Consider the following 18896-nt stretch of genomic DNA (forward strand, 5'->3'; position numbering starts at 1 on the left):
TTTTTTCGCTCAAGGCTGATGCAACAAGGCCGCTTATTCCGAGAGGGGAGGGAAAACTCCAAGGAGGAAACTCCCCGGAATGCGCTCGATAGCTCTGATTATGACGTTTTCCGTGGCGTCAAGGCTGCTGCGGTGGAAACAAGAGGACAATTTCTCGTATAGAATAGTTTATGATAACCTCGATGATAGCATGGTTTACCAGAGAAGGAAATTCCTGTTGGAATTCCCGCTCCGCTCGAGAGGCTTCTCGCTTGAAAAATGGTTCGCGGAATTACTTCTACCGGGGTTCCCAGTCCATGGAGAATCGGCGGGAGAATCCCGACAGTCCCGGGTTTGCCGCCTCCGACTTTTCCAACCTGGGACCTGCTTGGCCCGTATGTGCAGCAAGCCTCGGCAAGAAACCTGCTCCGTGATATCCGAGAAGCTCCGAGCGGACGGGGTTCGTCCCTTCCCGCCAGCGGTAGGACAGACGCTTTCATTCTGATTTTCACCCTTATGAATCCTTATCTTCTGCGCGAAAACAGAAGGAGCCGAAACATCTATGTAGTAGAAAGAGCATACAATGAGACCGGGTGAGTCTGCCTACTGAATTATAGCAATGAGTGTCGCAAAGCTCGTCCGCTTTCAATGGTATGAGAGCGGTAGCCCTGCTTGGATCCTTGCGATCAGGGGCCTGTCCAATAGGTCAGAGTCTCGGTCACCTCGAGCGTTAGAGGATCTCTCCGGGTCGCGACCAGAAGCGGAGGACCCAGCTCCTCGTAGCCGCCGAGCAAGCTCTTCGCTTGCCTGGAAAGGGTGTCTGACCGATCCACCTAGAATAGAGGAGATGTTCATGTTAGACGGGAGAACCGGAGACTTTGCCACCGTCACGATGGAATTGAAACGACACTTCGTCTTGAAAATACCTTCTCGATGGCTCCGAAAGAAGGTGCCGTTGCCGTCACATGCCCCCGGGTACTGCTCCCTGGAGTCGGAGCGATCTGAGAAGACTCGATTTTCTCGGCCGGCGCGTCTCTGGAGTCCCGCGAGACCGTAGACTTCCCGCTGAAACATTCCAATTATTTCACTCCTTTCTCGAATCTTAATGAATCGTATCTATCGAGCTCCAAAGCCTTAGCTGCTTTCGGTATTGAGCTTGTGATGCTGAGGCGAAGGCTGTGGAGGCCACGAGATCATATCGTATCGGAACGGAGACCTTCGACAGAATCCCTATTGATATAATCATCGATAACTCCGCCTTCTAGTGTACCTACTCCGGATCGCGCCACCGAATTGTACAACATCGTTCGGGAACGATCGCGGCACCCATGGGCTGGGCCAGGGTGCAGGAACAGCGGGTGTACGTAAGGCGATTCCGTAACACATCGGACCTCTTCTTCTCCTGAATCGCTCATCCTTGGTCACGGTGCAGCGAAGAGCTGTCTTCAGCTATAATATTCAAACTCTGATCGACGATCTCGAGTGGCCAATCCGGAGACTGAGAGATCGGTGAAATCTGGCCATGGCATCGAGGTGAGCGACCTTCACCCGCTCTCTTCGCATCTGTCAAGCGCCTCCATCAAAACTGTTTCACTAATTAAATTATGACTTGTCCCGATCGTGTTAGGATACCTCAGGCGTCCGCTGCTGGAGGCACACCCGATCCTACATCCGGAACATGCTGAACACTGCACGGGTATGTGAGGCACACCCTCAACGAATCGGGCCGGAGGCCGACTTCAGATGATCGGGAGAAGGCAATCCCTCCCCATTCGGGCGACCCGGGACAACGACGGCTCCGCATGCCTGCTCACGAGAAACAGGATGGGGGCTGGCTGAGAAGGCAGAAATTCCCTTCACTCACCTCCGTGACATGATCGTCCACCTGTAGAGACACGAGATCGAGCCACTTCTCCGTCGAGATCGATCGCCAATCCTGCTCTATCGCAAAACGAAATTCAATGCTCTAGAAACAGGAGAGGGGTACTCTCTAATGATTCTTCTCATTAGGCCGCCTCGCCAACCGAACAATCTCTGCATGCGGGAGATCTGCCCGCTGAGAATTCAGCGCCCCCTAAACATAGCCGGATTTTATTGCTGTGAATGAAGAGCCTCATCCGCTCAGATTCCAGAGCCTCCGACAGTAATGAGATACTCGTAGTTTCTCATATGCCCGAGGGAGGGCTTGTAGGGTCCCCTCATGCTTATCCTGAACCTACGGAAGTACGCTCTGGACGAGTCTTTCGATTCTTTCCATCGGGCCGGGAAAGGCTTCCGAGCGGAGTGAGTTGCACAGCAATGCTGCGGACGCTTCTCGTCGCCTCATGTCTGAAGCGAGGCGGGAAGAAATCTTTCATGTACAAAAATACATCCGATCTCCCGAGGTCTTATATTCAAAGTCCGGCCCCAGATTCGTCAAGCGAGTTCGTCGGGACCCTTCCGAGGGAAACTCACAGAGCTCACACGATCAGAGAGGGAGATTCGTTGTTTTCCGCCCCGTTCTTCCGCCATGGAAATCGGGGTCGGGACAAAGATGACACATAGGTTGTGAGATATGGACGCAAGGGAAGGTCAACCTTCAGCATTCCTTTCGGAAGAAACAAAGCTGACTTGAGCCCGGAGCTCACACGCAAGGACCAGAGCCCCCACCCTCTTGAAATAGGGCTCCTATGGACTGCTCCGCAGGATCAGGACTCGAATGCTTGAGCGGCCTTCAGGGCAGCTCAGGGCCCGCTCCTCGTTGAAGGATGGAGCATTGCCAAGTCCGATGGAGGACTTGAGCCTCGCTACGACGGAGAGTTATGGGGTTCTCTGCAGAAGGGGAATCTAGGTTCTCTGAGATCGACCCGCATTTCTGAGGGGCCCACGAGATATTTCGAAAGAGGTGGGGAGGACCGTCGACGAACTCCGCCTTCCGCATCCCATGGCCTGTCGGGGAAAGCCTTAGTCCCGCAAGCTTCTTGAAGTCTGCCACGGTCTGACACCCGTGGCCCGTCGGCAGCCTCACCCACTCGAAGCCCCTGACCATAGTCGCCATGCGGGCTCGGAGCTTCCTGCGATGTCAGGGCAATCATGAGTTGAACACTGAGGTCTTGGATATATTCAATGCGAACGAAATGATGCGGCTACGACAAAACTTTATTCGGATCATTCCCGTAAATTACAGGCGCGAAACAGAAACGGACTCATCCAAATAACCTCGCTCCCGTAATTTCAGCAAATCGAAAGCCATCACGGTGCCGGAATGCTCGCGTTCAGGGACCCGCCCAGTAGGTCAGAGTTTCGGTGATTTGCAGGGTGAATGGATCTCTCCGAGTTGCGACCAGCAGCATGGGGCTCAATCCTTCGTAGCCGCCTAATACGCGCTTCGCTTGCGCCGACAAGTCATCTGCTCGTTCGACCTTGAGAGAGGAATACCAGAACTTAGTGGAAAACTCTCGGAATGGGAGCCTCTGGATCGGCGAAAGCCCTCGATGCAGATTCATACGAAGCAGGAGTTTCAAAACTTTATATAAAAATACCTTTTTGATGGCTCCGAAGCAAGGCGTCCCCTTTGACGCATCTCCATGAGGACTTCCTTTCGAGTTCAGTGCAACCCTGGAGGCAGCGACCGGTTCGGTTCGCTCATGTTGGAACTCCGTCGTGATCGTCGGATTCCCGCTGAAATATCGGGAAGTTATCACTCTTCTAACTAGCTCGCCAGCTCCTACAATACGATCTATGAGATGCTGCGGTGCCCACGTTCGAAAGGAGGCGCAGAGGAAAACGAGGAATTCAATACTCACTCTCGCGTCATGGTCGATTGGCGACTGGATCGATCCCGTAGCAGTCCTAAGCAAGTGAAAGGTGTTGATTCCGGTAGTTCACCTCGCACAATGAGGAATCACCGCGAACGGGCCTATATAAGTCAAGTCGTTCGTTGGTGGACCCTCTCCCAAAGATTGCAGGGGTTTCTATTCGCGAGGGGGTGCACCCTGTGAGCTCCTTCCATTTATGACCCCAGATATCTGAAGATTCCAACGAGAGGAAGTCTTCAATCCATCAGAGATCTTCTCGAGCCGCGGATTCCAGCATTCCTGCAGATGAATTCAGAGGCGAAGTCACTCTCACCTCTCTGCATTCTTTCGCGGAGTCTCTGAGGTCGAAAGCATAATTTCGGTCTGAATTCTCTCATCCACTGGAGAGCTTCTTCGCGGCTAATCGGTTCCCCTGACCGGCTTCGAAGGCAGCTCTCTGTGAGGCTGACCTGCGGAATGAAGCTCCTGAGGCCGAGACCCGTTCTTCGACTTCTGGAGGCATTTCCCTCATAAAGATCAACACCGAGATCGGTCGCCTTTATACCGAGTTTTTATAGCTCGGATGAACGCAGATTGATGACGCTTCTGATGCGACCGATACTGTCGATTTCATGGGCCAATCCGGCGCAGCACTCAAACATCGAGATGACGGTCAGATCAAGCGGCGCGGCGTGTGAGCTTTTTCCAAAAAAAGGAAGGATTGATTTCTGCTGCCGAAATCGGCGACTATTCAACGCTTTTCCAGGCGATTATCCGTTTTGCTAATTGCTATGCGCGGAATCCCGGAAATGGCGGAACAGTGTGAGACGCAAGACCCGGAGCCAGGACCCTAAGCTCTAAGTCCAGCCTTGGGAGAGGAGCTGGCTGGCTTCGCGCTCAGATCCCTCCCTTTATCCGACTAGGATGAAAGGCAACATATCTTACTACTGGTGCGCAGCTGAAATGTCTTCGAGGAGGACTCCGCTTCTTCGAGTCCTCGCGTCCCCGAGCACCTGGGCTCTCACCCATTTTGAAGGGAACAGGATTCATCCGAAGAGGGAGTCGATCGGGATGCTCCAGAGGTTTCCATTGGCCGTTCGAGGGATGGGTGCCCGGAGCCCATTCGATGATTACGCCGTCGCACATGATTTTTACATGGACAGCTCCAGTGCTCTCGTTATCTCGTAGAGCATGTCCGGACCGGCAGAGATCGACACGTCTCTTTGGCGCTAGGAGGAGCCTTCCGAGTTGAGTTGATGGTACTCGGGCTCTCAGAAGACTATGAGGCCTCCGTTCCTCATCCCTCCTTCCCCCTCCCAGTCGGAAACGCTCCAGATAGATCGATCGGGTCAGGAGACCAGATTCCTCTCAGTCAGATGACCTCTCCTACCTACCTGACAGCCCTCTCTCGACTCTTAAGTTTCTATATGATATTCCGATGTACTCCGGAATCAGGGCCCGGAAGTCCGTATGTTCCAATCGAATTCTCGAACCCGTCGCGGAAAGGATTCATGAAACCCAGTTTATTAGTATCTTCATAGGGTGAATTCGGAAGTCAATTCGTCCGACAAAATAACCATGCGATTGGCCGGGATTGAAAGAAGTCACGGCGATTCTGAGCGCTAAATTTCGCCTCGACTCCTAGGTCGGACAGCTACTGGTGGGACTGCCATTGGTGCCCGATCATGGTTCGAGTTTTGAGCTCTTGTGGCTGGATTGAGAGAGAGAGAGAGAGAGAGAGACATCTTTCTGGAGAATAGAGCTCCCCGGAGCCACGCGGATTCTTACATTCCCTGTCATACAAACTTATTTTCAGGATAAGGACAGCAGGGTCTTCCCGGATAAAGATTTGTATCAACTGAGGCATGGCGACGCCCTCCATGGAAATTGAAACCCCTAATCCCCAATGATTGACGTCCATTTCATCGCTGTGACTCTTCCTTACATCCAGCGCTGCCTAAGACGCTCATCCAGGAAGATCGAAGCGTGATAGTGATAATACCAGGAACGGAGCCGCCGAAGCAGAACTTGGCTATGGCCTTGCGACGAAAGCGAATGAGAGCAAGACCGGAGGAGTGTCGAAAGTTTGTGGGAGGAGAGTCAGGTCGGGGTCCGGATGGTGAAGAGCCGGGAAGAGGCGTCAGGCGCGAGTTCTGGAAATGCCACGTCTGTCAGCAAGTTCCCAGACTGCATCGCGTTCGAAACACAAGGTTTCACATAGCCGATGCTCCAGCCATTACGCGGAGGGGGGAGGCGGCGAAGATGAGAGGATCTCCTTCCAAGGTGCTGAAGAAGACTATTTTCGGTTGGCGTCCAATCTACACTGTCTATTGTGTCTTGCCGAGGCGACGCGGATCATTCTGTGCGGAGCCTCCCGATCCTGGATCAAGTCAGCTACGGGCTTGTTCCTCTGTGGAGCTTCCCACCTAGGCCTCTCCAGCGAGCGTCTTCCAGTGCATAGACCAGACTTCAAGGCACCGATTCATTCGGAGGATGACCTTGAATTCCCTGACGGAAGAGAAATGAATTTTCAAGCGCTAACTTGTTCCAATTCCTGAGTTCCTACACCTCAATTCATTCCTTTTTCGAGGGAGCTCTGGCCGGCGGGTCGATTTTAAGGATGTAAGAGTAGGGCGCTCGAGGATGTTTCCAAGCTCTAGAAGCGGGGTGATTTCGAATATTCTGACGAGGGATTAGCGTCCACAACTCACCATGAAGATACTGAGACCGGGTCAGCATCGACCGCGGGCCTGCCAGCATACATTAACTCCTTGAGGGACCCCCTTAGTCCCGAATCCGGAGGGGGGAGTTCGCAATCTTCAAGAATCATGTTCACCCTTTCGAGAATTTCTTTCAGGTTGGCGCGAAGGCCTACGAGAAGTTTTTCTCTCTTTTCAGAGTCTCCGTCCGCGGGAAACGACCCGAGAACTTCTAAGAAATCCTCGACATCCCTCTTCAGGTCTTCAAGATACCCAGGTCTCTGGAGCGGCTTCTCGGAAACTTCGTCCAGAAACATTTCGATGAGCTCTCCTCCTTCAACTGCTTCTCCGGAGAACTCCTCGTACCAAGGATTAGCCGAACTTCTCGCTTCTTTCCAAGTCATTTCGCAAAGATCGCCAAGTTCCTTCATTTTCTCTGGGCGGTGCCTCGAGTCTTGGGGACCTCCAGCGATAGTTGACATCTTGAAGCAGAATTTCGCTGCTGTACAAGAAGTCGATGATCCGAGACCGATGATTGATTCTCCTCGGGTCCTTCGAAGCTCACTCAGGGCTACAGCTCACTCGAAAATCACTAGGACTTACAACTAAGTAAGGAGCGAGTCTAGATTATAACCTCCAATGAGCGCGCCGCTTTTGAGCAGAGTACTCGCTATAAATCCTCTCCAGAAAGCGGAGAGCGTTCGCAGTCTGCTCAAGCGCCAGCGGACGCGTAGAGGACGGCCTTGGCTCCATGTTTGTAGAATTCCCCAATCCGCGTTTTTTGGGAGCCAGGTTCCGGTTGGGGGCGCGGATCGCGGAGTATTGGGATGCTTCCTGCATGGCGGGAAGATCTCAAAGAGCGGTCATGTCACAAATTCCGTACATGCGAGAGAAGAGAGCTCATATCTCTGACTTTTCGGAGAATACCGAGGTCAAACCCACGCGGAATCATCCGGATGAGCGCTGACGCTAATGTTGCGGTGAGACGCTGTGGGTTCGCGATAGAAGCATGTATTCTCAAGAGGAAAGATGGCGATTCCTGTCTGGCAGTTGGGGGGACTTTCTGGATGGAATCGCGCTCCGAGGTAATGGAGCTCACGGATCGTTAGATCTTCGATCATGGGGTCTATCCGAGAATCGATCCATTGTTGAGGGAAACTCTCCGAATTGCGAGTGATGCTCCTCTGTACGTCATATGAAGAGCGATTCAGGATTGAGAGAAGGTACGAGCAGGATAGCGTGTTCTCGATCCTGATTAGTTTATGTGTTCTTGTTCTCGTGTCCGGCGCAGCGAAGCGGGGCTGCAAGTATGACCACGGCCGCGAGAGATCTGGAGGAAATCAATAACAATATGCGTCACAGGAGGTTATAGGGGAATCCTAACAGGCCTTTTTCCGGGACTTGGGAAGTCGGATCAAATTTCAAGCAGAGAGAGCCAAAGAATTTCTTCTGTAGAGGATATCCATTGGGGTGCGGAGGGCAATGCCGCAGAGCGGTCCTCGAATTACTACAATATGCCACTGGCCTCGCAGGTATAGGTCGATGGCTTATATGTATGTTATATGTATACCGTTTCTCCAACCCTCCACGTCATAAGTATCCAAAATGAGGATGAGAACGTTCACTGAGTTTGTAAGTGCTATTCTCGTTGAGCCATATATTGGAAGACCATAATCTAACACCAGAAAGGAGGGCCTGGCATACCTCGAAGTTCCCGAGCTCCGTCCCAAGGGGACTCGACCTTGATTTATGAGGTGATGCCTCTGAGTAAGTCGGACGGGGTACCGGGCAGGAATGACTTCTCGAGTCGGGAACCTCTGATCTGGGAAATCTGGGTTTCAACAGTCTCGAGCGAAGAGCGGACATTAAGGGCCGGAGATTCCGGGATTCGAACGATTGTCCATTCCCTCCGTACTATGAGAATCATTGGTAATCGTAAGAGGTCAGCCTATCAACGACGGCATATTCCATGAATATCAGTGAGGGATCGATGATCGACGTTCACTCAGAGCCGACAACAAGGTTCCAACTCTCCTGATTGTGGGAACAAGCTGAGGCGCTCATATACCTTACTGGAAACGATTTCGCCCAAAAAAGACGATCCCGAACCGCGGGGTTCACTGCTTCAGTTATGTCTTCGAACGACTGTATCTCTCAGAAGGGATAGGGTGCCGTGAAGTGTCCCACGACTAGCTCACAAACGAAGGATCTATGGATATGAGCCATAGAATTTCGAATTATTTATTATACTATGGAGATCAACTTTCGCCGTCGGGTGCTGAGTTTTTCTCGCAATAAGAGTGAGCAGCGTGTGACCTAGGATGAATACCTCTGAGAATGATACATCTCTGGGATTCATAATACGGATCCCTACTTTCTTATGGCGGCAGCTTCGGCTCTCCTTTTCCTGATGTATCATATCCGCTAGTGCACACTTCCGAGTTCATTCCATAGAATTCTACTGAGTGAGTCAAGCTCCCCTCAACTAAAGAACTGATACATGAGATAAGCAATCTCGAGCAAGTTGCCTTCAAGTGCTTTCCCAGTGTAGCGAAACTCCGACAGCAGAGCTATCGGATACTTGAGATGACGGTTTGCTAAGGGGATTATTCATCGCGGAGGAAACCCGATCGCTCGCCCGGAGAGTTTGGGAGAGCCCCGGCAAGCCTGTGTCGATTGCGGTAGATCGCGGTCTGACGATTCTGTAGAGCAGTATATCCCGGGAGAGGCAGCAGCTGAACGTTCAAATCGTGTCGTACTAACGACATCGACATGACCAGATCGAGAATTCTACCGAGCATCGAGTCTGATCGCTTCTATGTATTTGCCTGAGCCAATGGCCTTCCCGCCGAGACGACGCTGCGGGGAAGAACCTATGAGCATCCCCGGGAGCCGCGCGAGCAGTTCGCGTTAGGAAACGCGGGTCGCCTCCGCGGACTGGAACTGTGGCCATATGTGCATAATTCGAGCGTCCTAGCTCCTTGAAAATCGGGATAATCCCCAGCTCGAGGGATGGTGACTGAGAATCAAAGAAGGCCGGGTGTGAGAGATTGCGGAGAGTCGAGGGAGGCGTCCGATGAACACTCAGGGAGATTCTAAACCACTCAGGTCCTCTCTGACGGGGTGCGTTGCTCGCTGTCCTGTCGGCATTCGGTTCCCTCTGCTTCTGTAGTCATCTGTACTCATGGAGCTGCTTCGCAGAAGACAATGCCGATCCGGGGTGAGGAAATGGCGAAGCATCGGCGAATTTTATCAGTGCCTCCACCTAATACTCCCTGAGCCGCCAAGTTGCTTCTGACGTCGAAAAAATGGAAATCGGGAGTCACTATTCCGTCACGTCAAAAAAAATGAAGTATCAGGCGGGCAAGTCGATCTAAGGATATCGAATTACGGCATCTTCTAGGCTTTCCGATTTCATGGCTCAGAAGTTCAGGCTCTCATCCACTCTGACCACGGGGAGCCGGAGTTCATGGCTCGAAGGAGGACAGAGACATATCAATTGTACGCGTTTGCTTTATGCTTTGGAAGGAAATCGAAGTCGTCACGGACTGGCCCTAGAAGCATTTCGGATATCCTGATCCAGTCCCGGCAAGAAGGCGAAGCCATCAGTGTTTCCAAGTCGTCCCGACCGCGATACAGCGGCGGTCTATCGTTGATTCGTTGGGGCAGCCTTTCCAGCAATCCAACGGGAATGTATCTGAAAGATCGAAAGAGGCAAAATGAACGATCACAATCGATGACTGCTGTTATCGTCCATGGGTTATCGATTATTTCTTTCCTGTCCGCGCTCACGCCGCCTTGGACCGTTCATCGAACATGAACTCGGTGATGTCATTCAGAGAGACGTGCGTCAACTGTGAGCTGCCAAATACGCCATCGGCTCGGGCTTCCGCTCGGAAGTCAGGATGGGAAAAGGATGCGCCGCTCATCACTGCGGATCCGGAATCCTCCGATCGGTGAAGAATTCATCAGAAATGTGGCATTCTTTGCCTCACCGGAAGAGGCTTTATAAACCTGCGTCAACGGCCGCTCTCTGAGGAATCTATCCCGATTGTTGCCCGCTCGGCTTTCCGTCCGCGAATAACGGAACGTAGCTCGAAATACTCATCGTGAATACCTGTACAGAAACGACAGCCATTCCAATAGGAATCTCCTAGTGCGCTCGACTCCCTCAGTGTCGCTGCCCCAATGATCCAAACCGTAGTTGGAGAACTTTTTCAGAATGTCCAGTCGCTCGTTCGACGAGATATCCCAATGCCGCCGCTCTTTGATTTCCGTGAAAAGCCAGGGTTTGATCAAGGCTCCTCTGTAAATAGAAGACTTGGGTTGACGATGGAACGCTCAAAGTCCGATTCATCACGGAGACGCGAATATCCAGAACAAACCTGGCTAAAAGGACGCCGTCGACACCGTAATCGTTGACCGATCGTTCGTAATCTTCGAAACTGAGAACGTCCCCGCTACCGAATATTGCAATCTCGGGGTGGGATTGCTTTACGCATTCGCCTATGTAATCCCAATTCGCCAATTTTGTGTACCGCTGTTCCCGAGATCGTCCATGAACCTACCAACAAGAAAATTATCCGACTTGCGAAGATTGAGGGTTTATGATAAGTTTCAAAATTCCAGAAAACATGGATTGTCTTACCGTGAATAGGGAAATCCTGTTCATCCAAGGCTTCAGGTCTTGTATTATCCTGTGAGCAATATTTTTGTTTTCCTGTACGCCAGCGCGCATTTTCATGGTGAGCGGAATGGTGGACGTCTCGGTCATCGCATAGACGATCTCATTGACCCTGGTTGAACGGGTCATCAGACCGGAGCCGGAACCCTTGGAAGAGATGGAGATCTTCGACATCAAGGTCGCGGAAACATTACACAGACTCTAGCCGGGAATTTAATCCTCGAGCCGGAATGCCCCGCCAGGCTGAGGTGCTACTTTACTTTTTTATAGATGAAATCTATGGGGCAACCCATGTTCAGATCAATGAAATCCACGGAGCATTGTTCTTCTAGAAGTTGAGCGCAGCGAGAAAGAACGTCTGCATAGCCACCGCAGAGCTGTCGGAATGAAATACGTTTAAAAACGCGATCTATTTCAATAATCCGAGTTTGCATCCAGCGGAGTTCTGGAGGAAGAGAACTCGGTTTCTATTCTGTGGAAGAATTCTAAGGCTTCCTAGTACTGGAGATGCATAAGGATGCATCGGATTCGCATCCTTAGACTATGAGGCTAATTCTTTCCGAATATCGAACCGTACTTGAATTCCAAAAATATCCTCCGAGGAGTGCCTCCTCAGTAGAGCCCATTCTGACGTTTGTCCTTGCAAGAGATTAGTCGCCATCGCCATTTCACCGCAGGTGATATCTGCTCCCATTTCCTTGCAGATTCTCCGAAACGGTAGATTACCGACTGTAGTCAAAGGTGCCAAGTACAATTTTCCCCTGAATCGAGCAAAGACGAGAGATTAAACCTAGGCAGATGTCACCAAGGGAGTCATAAAGCGGATTCCGAGCGGGACTCTCAGGACACAGTCTATAAAAATCAGATAAGAAATCGAGAAGGAAGGCCACCGTGCTCTACCGAGAGCATCTAAGTGCATCATCAGAGAATGAGCTTGTGAATCATAGAAAACCGGAGACTTTCTGGCGACCCAAACCTGAAATCCACGGCCTTTCTCTCCTCCAAGCGCAGTTTGATCCTCTCACTGTCCTCAGCGGTATCGTCCTTGTATCTCAGAAAGTCTTTCGACGCAATCTTCTTGAGGGGGTCTTTCGTCTTCTCGAAAGCACAGTCCCGTTTGCGAAGCTTTATCTGTAGCTCCCTCGATAGAGTGTTTTTCTCGTCCTCTGACTCGATCCCTGGAGACGTATCGAGAACACGTTTTTCGCACCGATGAATGAGGCGGGCCCGAGCCCGCAGAATCCAATTAAGACCCAGAAGAAGAAATCGGCAAACCTTTGTAGGTTTCATCGTTCGTCTGATTGACACCATCTTTCAAATGACTCTCGCTGAATCTGCACGTCATCGCGTATCGACATCTTCCGTATTTTTCGAACAAATAACAGCGATCCCCGATGTCCGCCTCCTTCGTTTCCAGATATTTCTGCGTATCGTGGCTGTACTTGCAGTTTTCGTGCGGACACGAGCCAGCAATGAATTTGAAACAGAGTTTCGAAGCGTTTTCGGCGCTCTGGTGATGAGGTCGAGACTTATTCTGACCTGGGGAAGGATTCCGAGTCAGACACTATTCCGAGAGAAGTTGTGACGAGAGGAGGTATCTGGACTCACCCTTGATCTTTTTCCGCGGTCTGTTGCCATCGTCGTCGGCGAGCTTATCCTTGACTGCGACGGATACGAAGTTGAGATCCAATTCACGCTGTTTTTCCGGAACTACGTATCTGAAGGAATAGGATTCCGTGAATAAACTCCGTCTCTCTCCCCTGGCTATTCCGCGCATCTCGCTCCGGAATCTACCGTCTACCGAGGTTCCCCTGGTGCCCCTCAATGGAACGGAACTCGAACGAGGAATATTTCAGGGATAGTTTTGAGTCGGGAACATGATAACACGGAAAACGTAAGTCAGAATACTCTTGTTTTATAGGTGCGACACCCTTCGTTGAGGGCACTTCCTCGGTGGATTCCATGGCACTACGTCTGCTGAGCGGATGCAGAGTCGAAGTTTTTCTCACCGGATGAGCTTTCTCAGTCAACAAATGCTTCAGAGCTGCTGCAACAACCAACAACAACGTGTTTTGCCGGTCAGTCAGCTGTTGGCTAGCTGCGCGTTTTTCGAAATTCCGCGCCGAATTGGGCTCCTGGGGAATCCTCATGACTTATGACTCATGAGGATGAGGATTTCTCGAGACCGCTCTCCTGTGTTTCGAACGCAGTCGAGCCTTCCACGGAAGCCGGAATCGGACACAAAGTAGGCTGAAGACTGTTTGGTCATCTACGGACATACAGAGCAGCTGTGTCTCCAATTTACTCAGGGAAACGACGTCGTCGGCCTCTTGTGAGCCCTTGACGACAACGACGGTTCCCCCTCTGGTATCGCTTGTGCCCCGGGATCTTCTCCTGGGAAGGCAGAATTGAAAATCTGAAATCAAGATGATGCAATCCTCGATGCCGCAAACATCTCTTAGCCGCTATTCCTGAGAGATGCTCTCGGCTCGAGGATCAGCCAAGCCCTGACCCATGGCGGACGCACCGCATGCGGTCGAGCCTCGATTGCGATAAATGAAGGTTCGAAGGTCGATATTCCGTACTTGAGGTATTCCCCTGAGGGAGTCCCAAGACAGGTGCATAAAGCAATAGAGAAAGCCAAGCGAACCCTGCTACACAATTTCTCAGGATATTCGAAGCCGCTCCGCTCCACGCACTTTCGAATCTCCGCGCCAAAAACTGCGGTCCATTGGAAAAAATCGCGGGGTCCGGAAAAAGTTATTACAACATGTATACGTCCATTCCCATCGGTTATTCATCGGCCGAGAGAGCAGCGACTTCCTATTTCGAAGACGTGGGTCTGTCCGGGGGTTCCGCGATCTCTCCTTCCCGAAAATCGGGCAGGCATGTCGGTTCCTGTATAAGCGCGCTGAACCTGGTGTCTCTGGCCGCGGCGGTCTGATGGTACTTGCCAGCTGACTTCGGCTCGATTGGGCGGCAGTCGATTCACGTTTGCGGAAATCTTCCAGCGCATGGATTTGATACCTGGTGAGTTTTCGACCCCACCAGATTCCCTTCGCGAATGTTCGCGTCTCGGAGGATATTTGCGGCTTTCTCCCGGTAATCTCAACTGAAGTCACCCGGGATTGAGAAAGCACATGTAAACACAAAAGCATGTTCTGCATTTAGTCCTCGGGGAAGAATCCCCGAACCGGCGTCCCGCTCTGCAGTATCGTGAAAGTTCGCCGAACCCCGCATTCGACCCGTGAGGACTCGAGCCCTTGACGAGACCCACCATGCATGGACAAGGCGGGATCGACGTCCGCGAATCCCTGTCTTGTCTCGGATATCCCAAGCAGGCCGAAAACTGGATCGAAGATGTGACCACGGATCTGAAGAAATTCTCTGTGGTAGTTGCTTGGCTCTCGAACGAGCTGAGTTATGCTACGCAAGGGTCCGTGGACAGAGTGACTTCATTGGAAGATGCCGGGGACGAAGAGTCGTTCAATCTCGAAGTCTCCTCTCTCCTGACCGCCTTGCGCTGTCCTTACGGGAGCCTCGTGAGCGGAGACGTCAAGCAGAGACTGGAATCGAAGGAATCGAAGCTCACACTCCTGGCATTCCTCGCTTCCGAAGTCCAGGCTGCGAGGATGATAAAGAAAACAGCGGACGTCAAACGCATGCGGCGCGAACAAAGTGGTTCGCCACAGAGTCGGAACGCGCTTCTCCTGCTGAAGAGCGTCGGCTTGCCGATTCCGCGCCGGAAAATCGACTTGGATTCATTCTTCGAGGGCTTACGCGAACGGATCAAGACTCTCCAGCCTGAACCCCACGAACAATTGTTCACCGAGAAATTGACTCCTGCTCAATGGTCAAGATTCGATCGCGTCTATAAGAAGCTTCTTCAGGACTTCACAATTCGACGGATGGCTCTCCTGAAGCGTCTCGATGTCACCATACAATCCTTCGGCTGGTCTTCACGAATGAAGGATAAGCAAGATCAGATCACTCAGGTCTTCATGCCCTGCCGACAGAGTCTACTTGTCGAACCGTCGGTGCAATTAGGGGATGTCCTCGCTGCTAGACAAGATGTACTCATCGTGGATAAAACATCGTGTCTCGGCGTTCGGGAAAAAACTCAGACGTCGATAGCCAAAGTGATGATGGGATCGGTTCCTGATCGTGGCGGACGAGCGGCTGAGATGGCCCCTCCTCCACCTGAAATGCCATCCTGGTCGAAGCGTCAGGCTCCCTCGTCAGGCAATCAAGGACCTCGGGGACGAGGTGGCGCGGGTCGAGGAGGCCAAGGCGGCGCAGCAGGTCGAGGGGGTCAAGGAGGCCGTCGGGGTCTAGAGTCGAACTACGGTCAAGCTCACAACCGAGGGAGAGACTCTGGACACCATCAAGCAGGCAGCCGAGACGGTTATTACCAGGGTGGTGGCGACGATTACTATCGACGCGACAGTCAATATCAAGGGAACGGTGGATATTATCGAGAAGACCGCGGTGGTGGCTATTACGATGATGGGCGCAATCGGCGAGACAGCAGACAGCAGCAGCACGGGGAATACAATACGGGTCGAGTTGCCGATGCTGGTTGGCAGGAGCATCGTCATGACGGCCAACGGGGAGGCTACCGGGGATCCTATCGAGGGGGTCGAGGCCACAACCAGGGATATTGAGACCGGTTGCGCTGCGCTAGGTCCCGCGTGTATAATTTAATAAATATTTATTGTCCCATGAGCGCAAGTGTTTCCGTTTTTAAGGCGAGCAGCAAGCCTCCCGCATCACCTTCGCAAATACTTTCAATATTATGAGAATAGGTAATCAATGAATTGTTAGAGATAGATTTTATTTCCGCGGATCCCTCCTCCCACATTTCTGTGTTCGATCCCAGTGTTTCTCGGGACGATCCTCTCCGGAATGGCCGTCCCGTGGTGGATCGATGGTCGAGAGTGAGATTCCAATCTGACAGAGATCATCTCCAGTCGACAGGTAATCATGAGTTTGCAAGCACTCAATTTCCATAATCTCGGTGGCGTCGTTGAGGATGATCAGAAGTCGAAAGAGGCAAAGTTCGAGAAATATGGAGCCTTCCACAAAACTAACATCGTATTCATGCTGGACATGACGAGTGAAATGATGAGCGAGAGCTTCTTGGAGGAGAAAGATCACGGCAAGGTTCCCCTCGCATACGCTTGCTTGCTCGCCATAAGGTAAATGCGGAAGGAGTTTCGATTTCGGAGGTCCGAAACCTGACAGTCCACAAGGCGATGTTGGCCGTTCTTGCTCAGGGCCACTCGGAGTACGCATAAGACAATTTAAAGACTTGAGATTCTTATCAAGGGCGGCAATCATTGATATGATCAAACACTCCTCGCTCGGCGGCGGCGGAAGAGATCGGGTTGCCCTCCTCGGTCTCCTTCACGATAGGACCGTAGTCCTCCTGGATCTGCAGCTCCCGTCAGCTAAAACCCTCGAAGTAGAGCCTCTCAGGAAACACAATACCCAAGTATTATCCTTAAGTCTCGGGAACCTTCAGACCACTGAAGCTCCTTCTGAATTCTCAGACAATCGATGATCTCCGGAAAACGCTACGGAAGTCAAGAAAATTGGAAGGGAAACACATCGACTTGGCGAGAGCTTTCGACATAGCTTTTACGTTTCTCAGCGGTCTCGAAGGCGATGCGCAGATATTCATTTGCACGGTGAACGATGATCCTTGCGACAAGACGAAGAAGCAACGAGGAGTCTCCGAGGAGCAGGTTGGTCGGGAGCTTCTGAACCATGCTCACACAGGAGGGCGAAATCGAATACACATTTACCTAATTTGCACAATTATTCATCGAGTCTGTCAGTCTGTGAGTCAGAAAGAGATTCGAGATTCGAGACTCGAGCCGCGATATGCACCTAAAATATCCCTCCGAATCTTCGCCAGCTTGTCCGGAGCAAAGCCGCCGACCTGACTCGGAATCACGACGTGTCAATCAAGCTCTTGGCGGTACCTCGTTCGGATGACGATGAGGATGATGGTGACGAGGACAGCTTCGACATGACCAAGTTCTGGCAGCATGTGGTATCCGAAAGTGGCTCGGGCGAGCGCTTAGTTCTGGAATCGCTTTCTGACTTGGCTCAGAACATCAAAGCTCTTACCCGACCGACGGCGATCACAGTTCCGAGCGGAAGGTGAGGATCCTCGAATCACGAAAGCCATAGCTCTCGATCTCCGTGGACGGCGAAATGCTCAATAGAGAGAATACTCTTGATTTTCATCCGATTCTCATCGACCTGCACACTTCCTACATTTGATTCTAGTAAGCTCAAATTACGTATGCCTTGTGCGCCCGGAGATATACGTGACAAATTGGTCATGCACGTGAATCTCTACGCTCTGTCACGATCGAGAGACTTCGATCCGAGCAAATCATTCAAAGTTGATGTCGACGATGGGCACTTCCTGACCGAAGCCAAAGTCCGCGACGGGAAGATCCTGCATCCGTCGCCGGATACTTTCGAGGGCCGACTCGACGGGGCGAGCTGTGAGTGAGCCGTCGCTCCCTAGAATGTCTTGTCTCTCCTGATCCGAATCGAACTCGAGGGTGAGGGGTATCGAATAACTAATTTCTCGTTCCGACCCCTCAGCAAACGATGCCGATGGAGAAAAGGATCTCGATGCGCCCGGCGAGGATCCCTACGAACCCAAGGTCACCGAGGGTTTGTACAAGAAGCTGAGGGTCCTCCAATTCCTCGACAATGATTTGAAGCATTGGACGTTAGATGAGCTGAAGGGAGTGATAGAGCATGATAATCCGCGAACCGTGGATATCCTCGGCTTCATACCACAAAATGCGGTGAACACGGAGTTCCGTGGTCAGAGTCCGCAGTACATGGTCAGTGTTCGGAATCGCATCCCGACAATAGCACAGACATATATCCGACACAATTCTGCCCAGGGGCTCGGCCCGCCTAATTTTGTCTGGGGGTGATTTACCGATTCTTGTTCTCTTCTCGCACTCTCTATTCTCAGACCCTTGTGAAAGGTAGCGACAGCGAGGCTGAAGAGTGGTGGACAAGTCTTTGGCATTGTTGCCGCAAGCTCGATGTGGCGTGTCTCGCGCTTCTCTACCTCCGAGAAACGAATTCTCCCAAGCAAATTCTCCTGAGCGCTCATCCCGCCCATTTCGACCAATACGGGAGCATGCGATTACCCAGTGGCTTCTACATTCACTACCTACCGTTCCGAGACCGCATCTACGTGGAGGTTCGGCCGCCTATCTCGGAGGAAAAACCGAAGCCAGACGTCACGGCCATGGAAACCATCGAGGCCTGCTTGAACCACGTTTCCAAGAAGTTTGTTCCCGTCAAGAACAAGAAGTCTGAACGTCAGTGGAAAGTCCTGGAAGCGCTCGCCCTGGATAAGGCTCCTCCTGACTTCACCGTACCGAAGCCGAATTACCCCAAGGAGATCACGGGGCACCTGAAAACCCTAAAAGCTCTCTGTGGCTCCGAGGCTGTGGGTCCAACAGCAAAGAAGCCGAGGAGAGGGAAATAAGAGATGAAGCCGACGGATCTCTTCGGGAGCCAAGATTTACGGAGCGAGTTCCCTCGGTTCTGTGATTTACATTCAAGGATGAATATCGAGGCTATCCGGTCCTACTTCGTGATACCAAGCCGATTTTAATAAAGACGGTTTCTATGTACGTGATAGCTCCACTGACCGATTTCTGCTGGAAATGCGAAAGACGAAGAGAGTATCATCTTGTGGGTACCGAGGAA

General features: G+C 51.8%; 4 protein-coding genes across 4 annotated transcripts; 2 read left to right on the forward strand and 2 right to left on the reverse strand.

Moving 5' to 3' along the window:
- Positions 1-5479: 5479 nt before the first annotated feature.
- Positions 5480-7098, reverse strand: LOC100898932 (uncharacterized). Its single transcript, XM_003742464.2, has 2 exons — positions 6467-7098; positions 5480-6263 (listed from the first exon to the last, which is right to left on the reverse strand). The coding sequence occupies exons 1-2, from the start codon at positions 6934-6936 to the stop codon at positions 6182-6184; spliced, it is 552 nt and encodes a 183-aa protein (XP_003742512.1). The 5' UTR covers positions 6937-7098; the 3' UTR covers positions 5480-6181.
- Positions 7099-9949: 2851 nt separating this feature from the next.
- On the reverse strand, positions 9950-13184 carry Dus3 (Dihydrouridine synthase 3). Its single transcript, XM_003742479.1, has 9 exons — positions 12747-13184; positions 12414-12677; positions 12115-12316; positions 11716-11899; positions 11399-11515; positions 11103-11285; positions 10840-11018; positions 10572-10760; positions 9950-10151 (listed from the first exon to the last, which is right to left on the reverse strand). The coding sequence occupies exons 1-9, from the start codon at positions 12913-12915 to the stop codon at positions 9950-9952; spliced, it is 1689 nt and encodes a 562-aa protein (XP_003742527.1). The 5' UTR covers positions 12916-13184.
- A 756-nt stretch (positions 13185-13940) lies between these two features.
- Positions 13941-18816, forward strand: LOC100901491 (uncharacterized). Its single transcript, XM_018639203.2, has 8 exons — positions 13941-14168; positions 16109-16336; positions 16467-16602; positions 16691-16885; positions 17059-17306; positions 17436-17659; positions 17763-18010; positions 18148-18816. The coding sequence occupies exons 2-8, from the start codon at positions 16122-16124 to the stop codon at positions 18670-18672; spliced, it is 1791 nt and encodes a 596-aa protein (XP_018494719.2). The 5' UTR covers positions 13941-14168; positions 16109-16121; the 3' UTR covers positions 18673-18816.
- LOC100901349 (protein FAM98A) lies at positions 14417-15802 on the forward strand. Its single transcript, XM_003742480.1, has one exon. It carries the CDS (start codon positions 14417-14419, stop codon positions 15800-15802), a length of 1386 nt encoding a protein of 461 aa, XP_003742528.1.
- Positions 18817-18896: the final 80 nt, after the last annotated feature.

Source organism: Galendromus occidentalis, unplaced genomic scaffold (assembly GCF_000255335.2).
Source record: "Galendromus occidentalis unplaced genomic scaffold, Mocc_1.1 scf7180000077404, whole genome shotgun sequence".
NCBI classification, from domain to species: domain Eukaryota; kingdom Metazoa; phylum Arthropoda; class Arachnida; order Mesostigmata; family Phytoseiidae; genus Galendromus; species Galendromus occidentalis.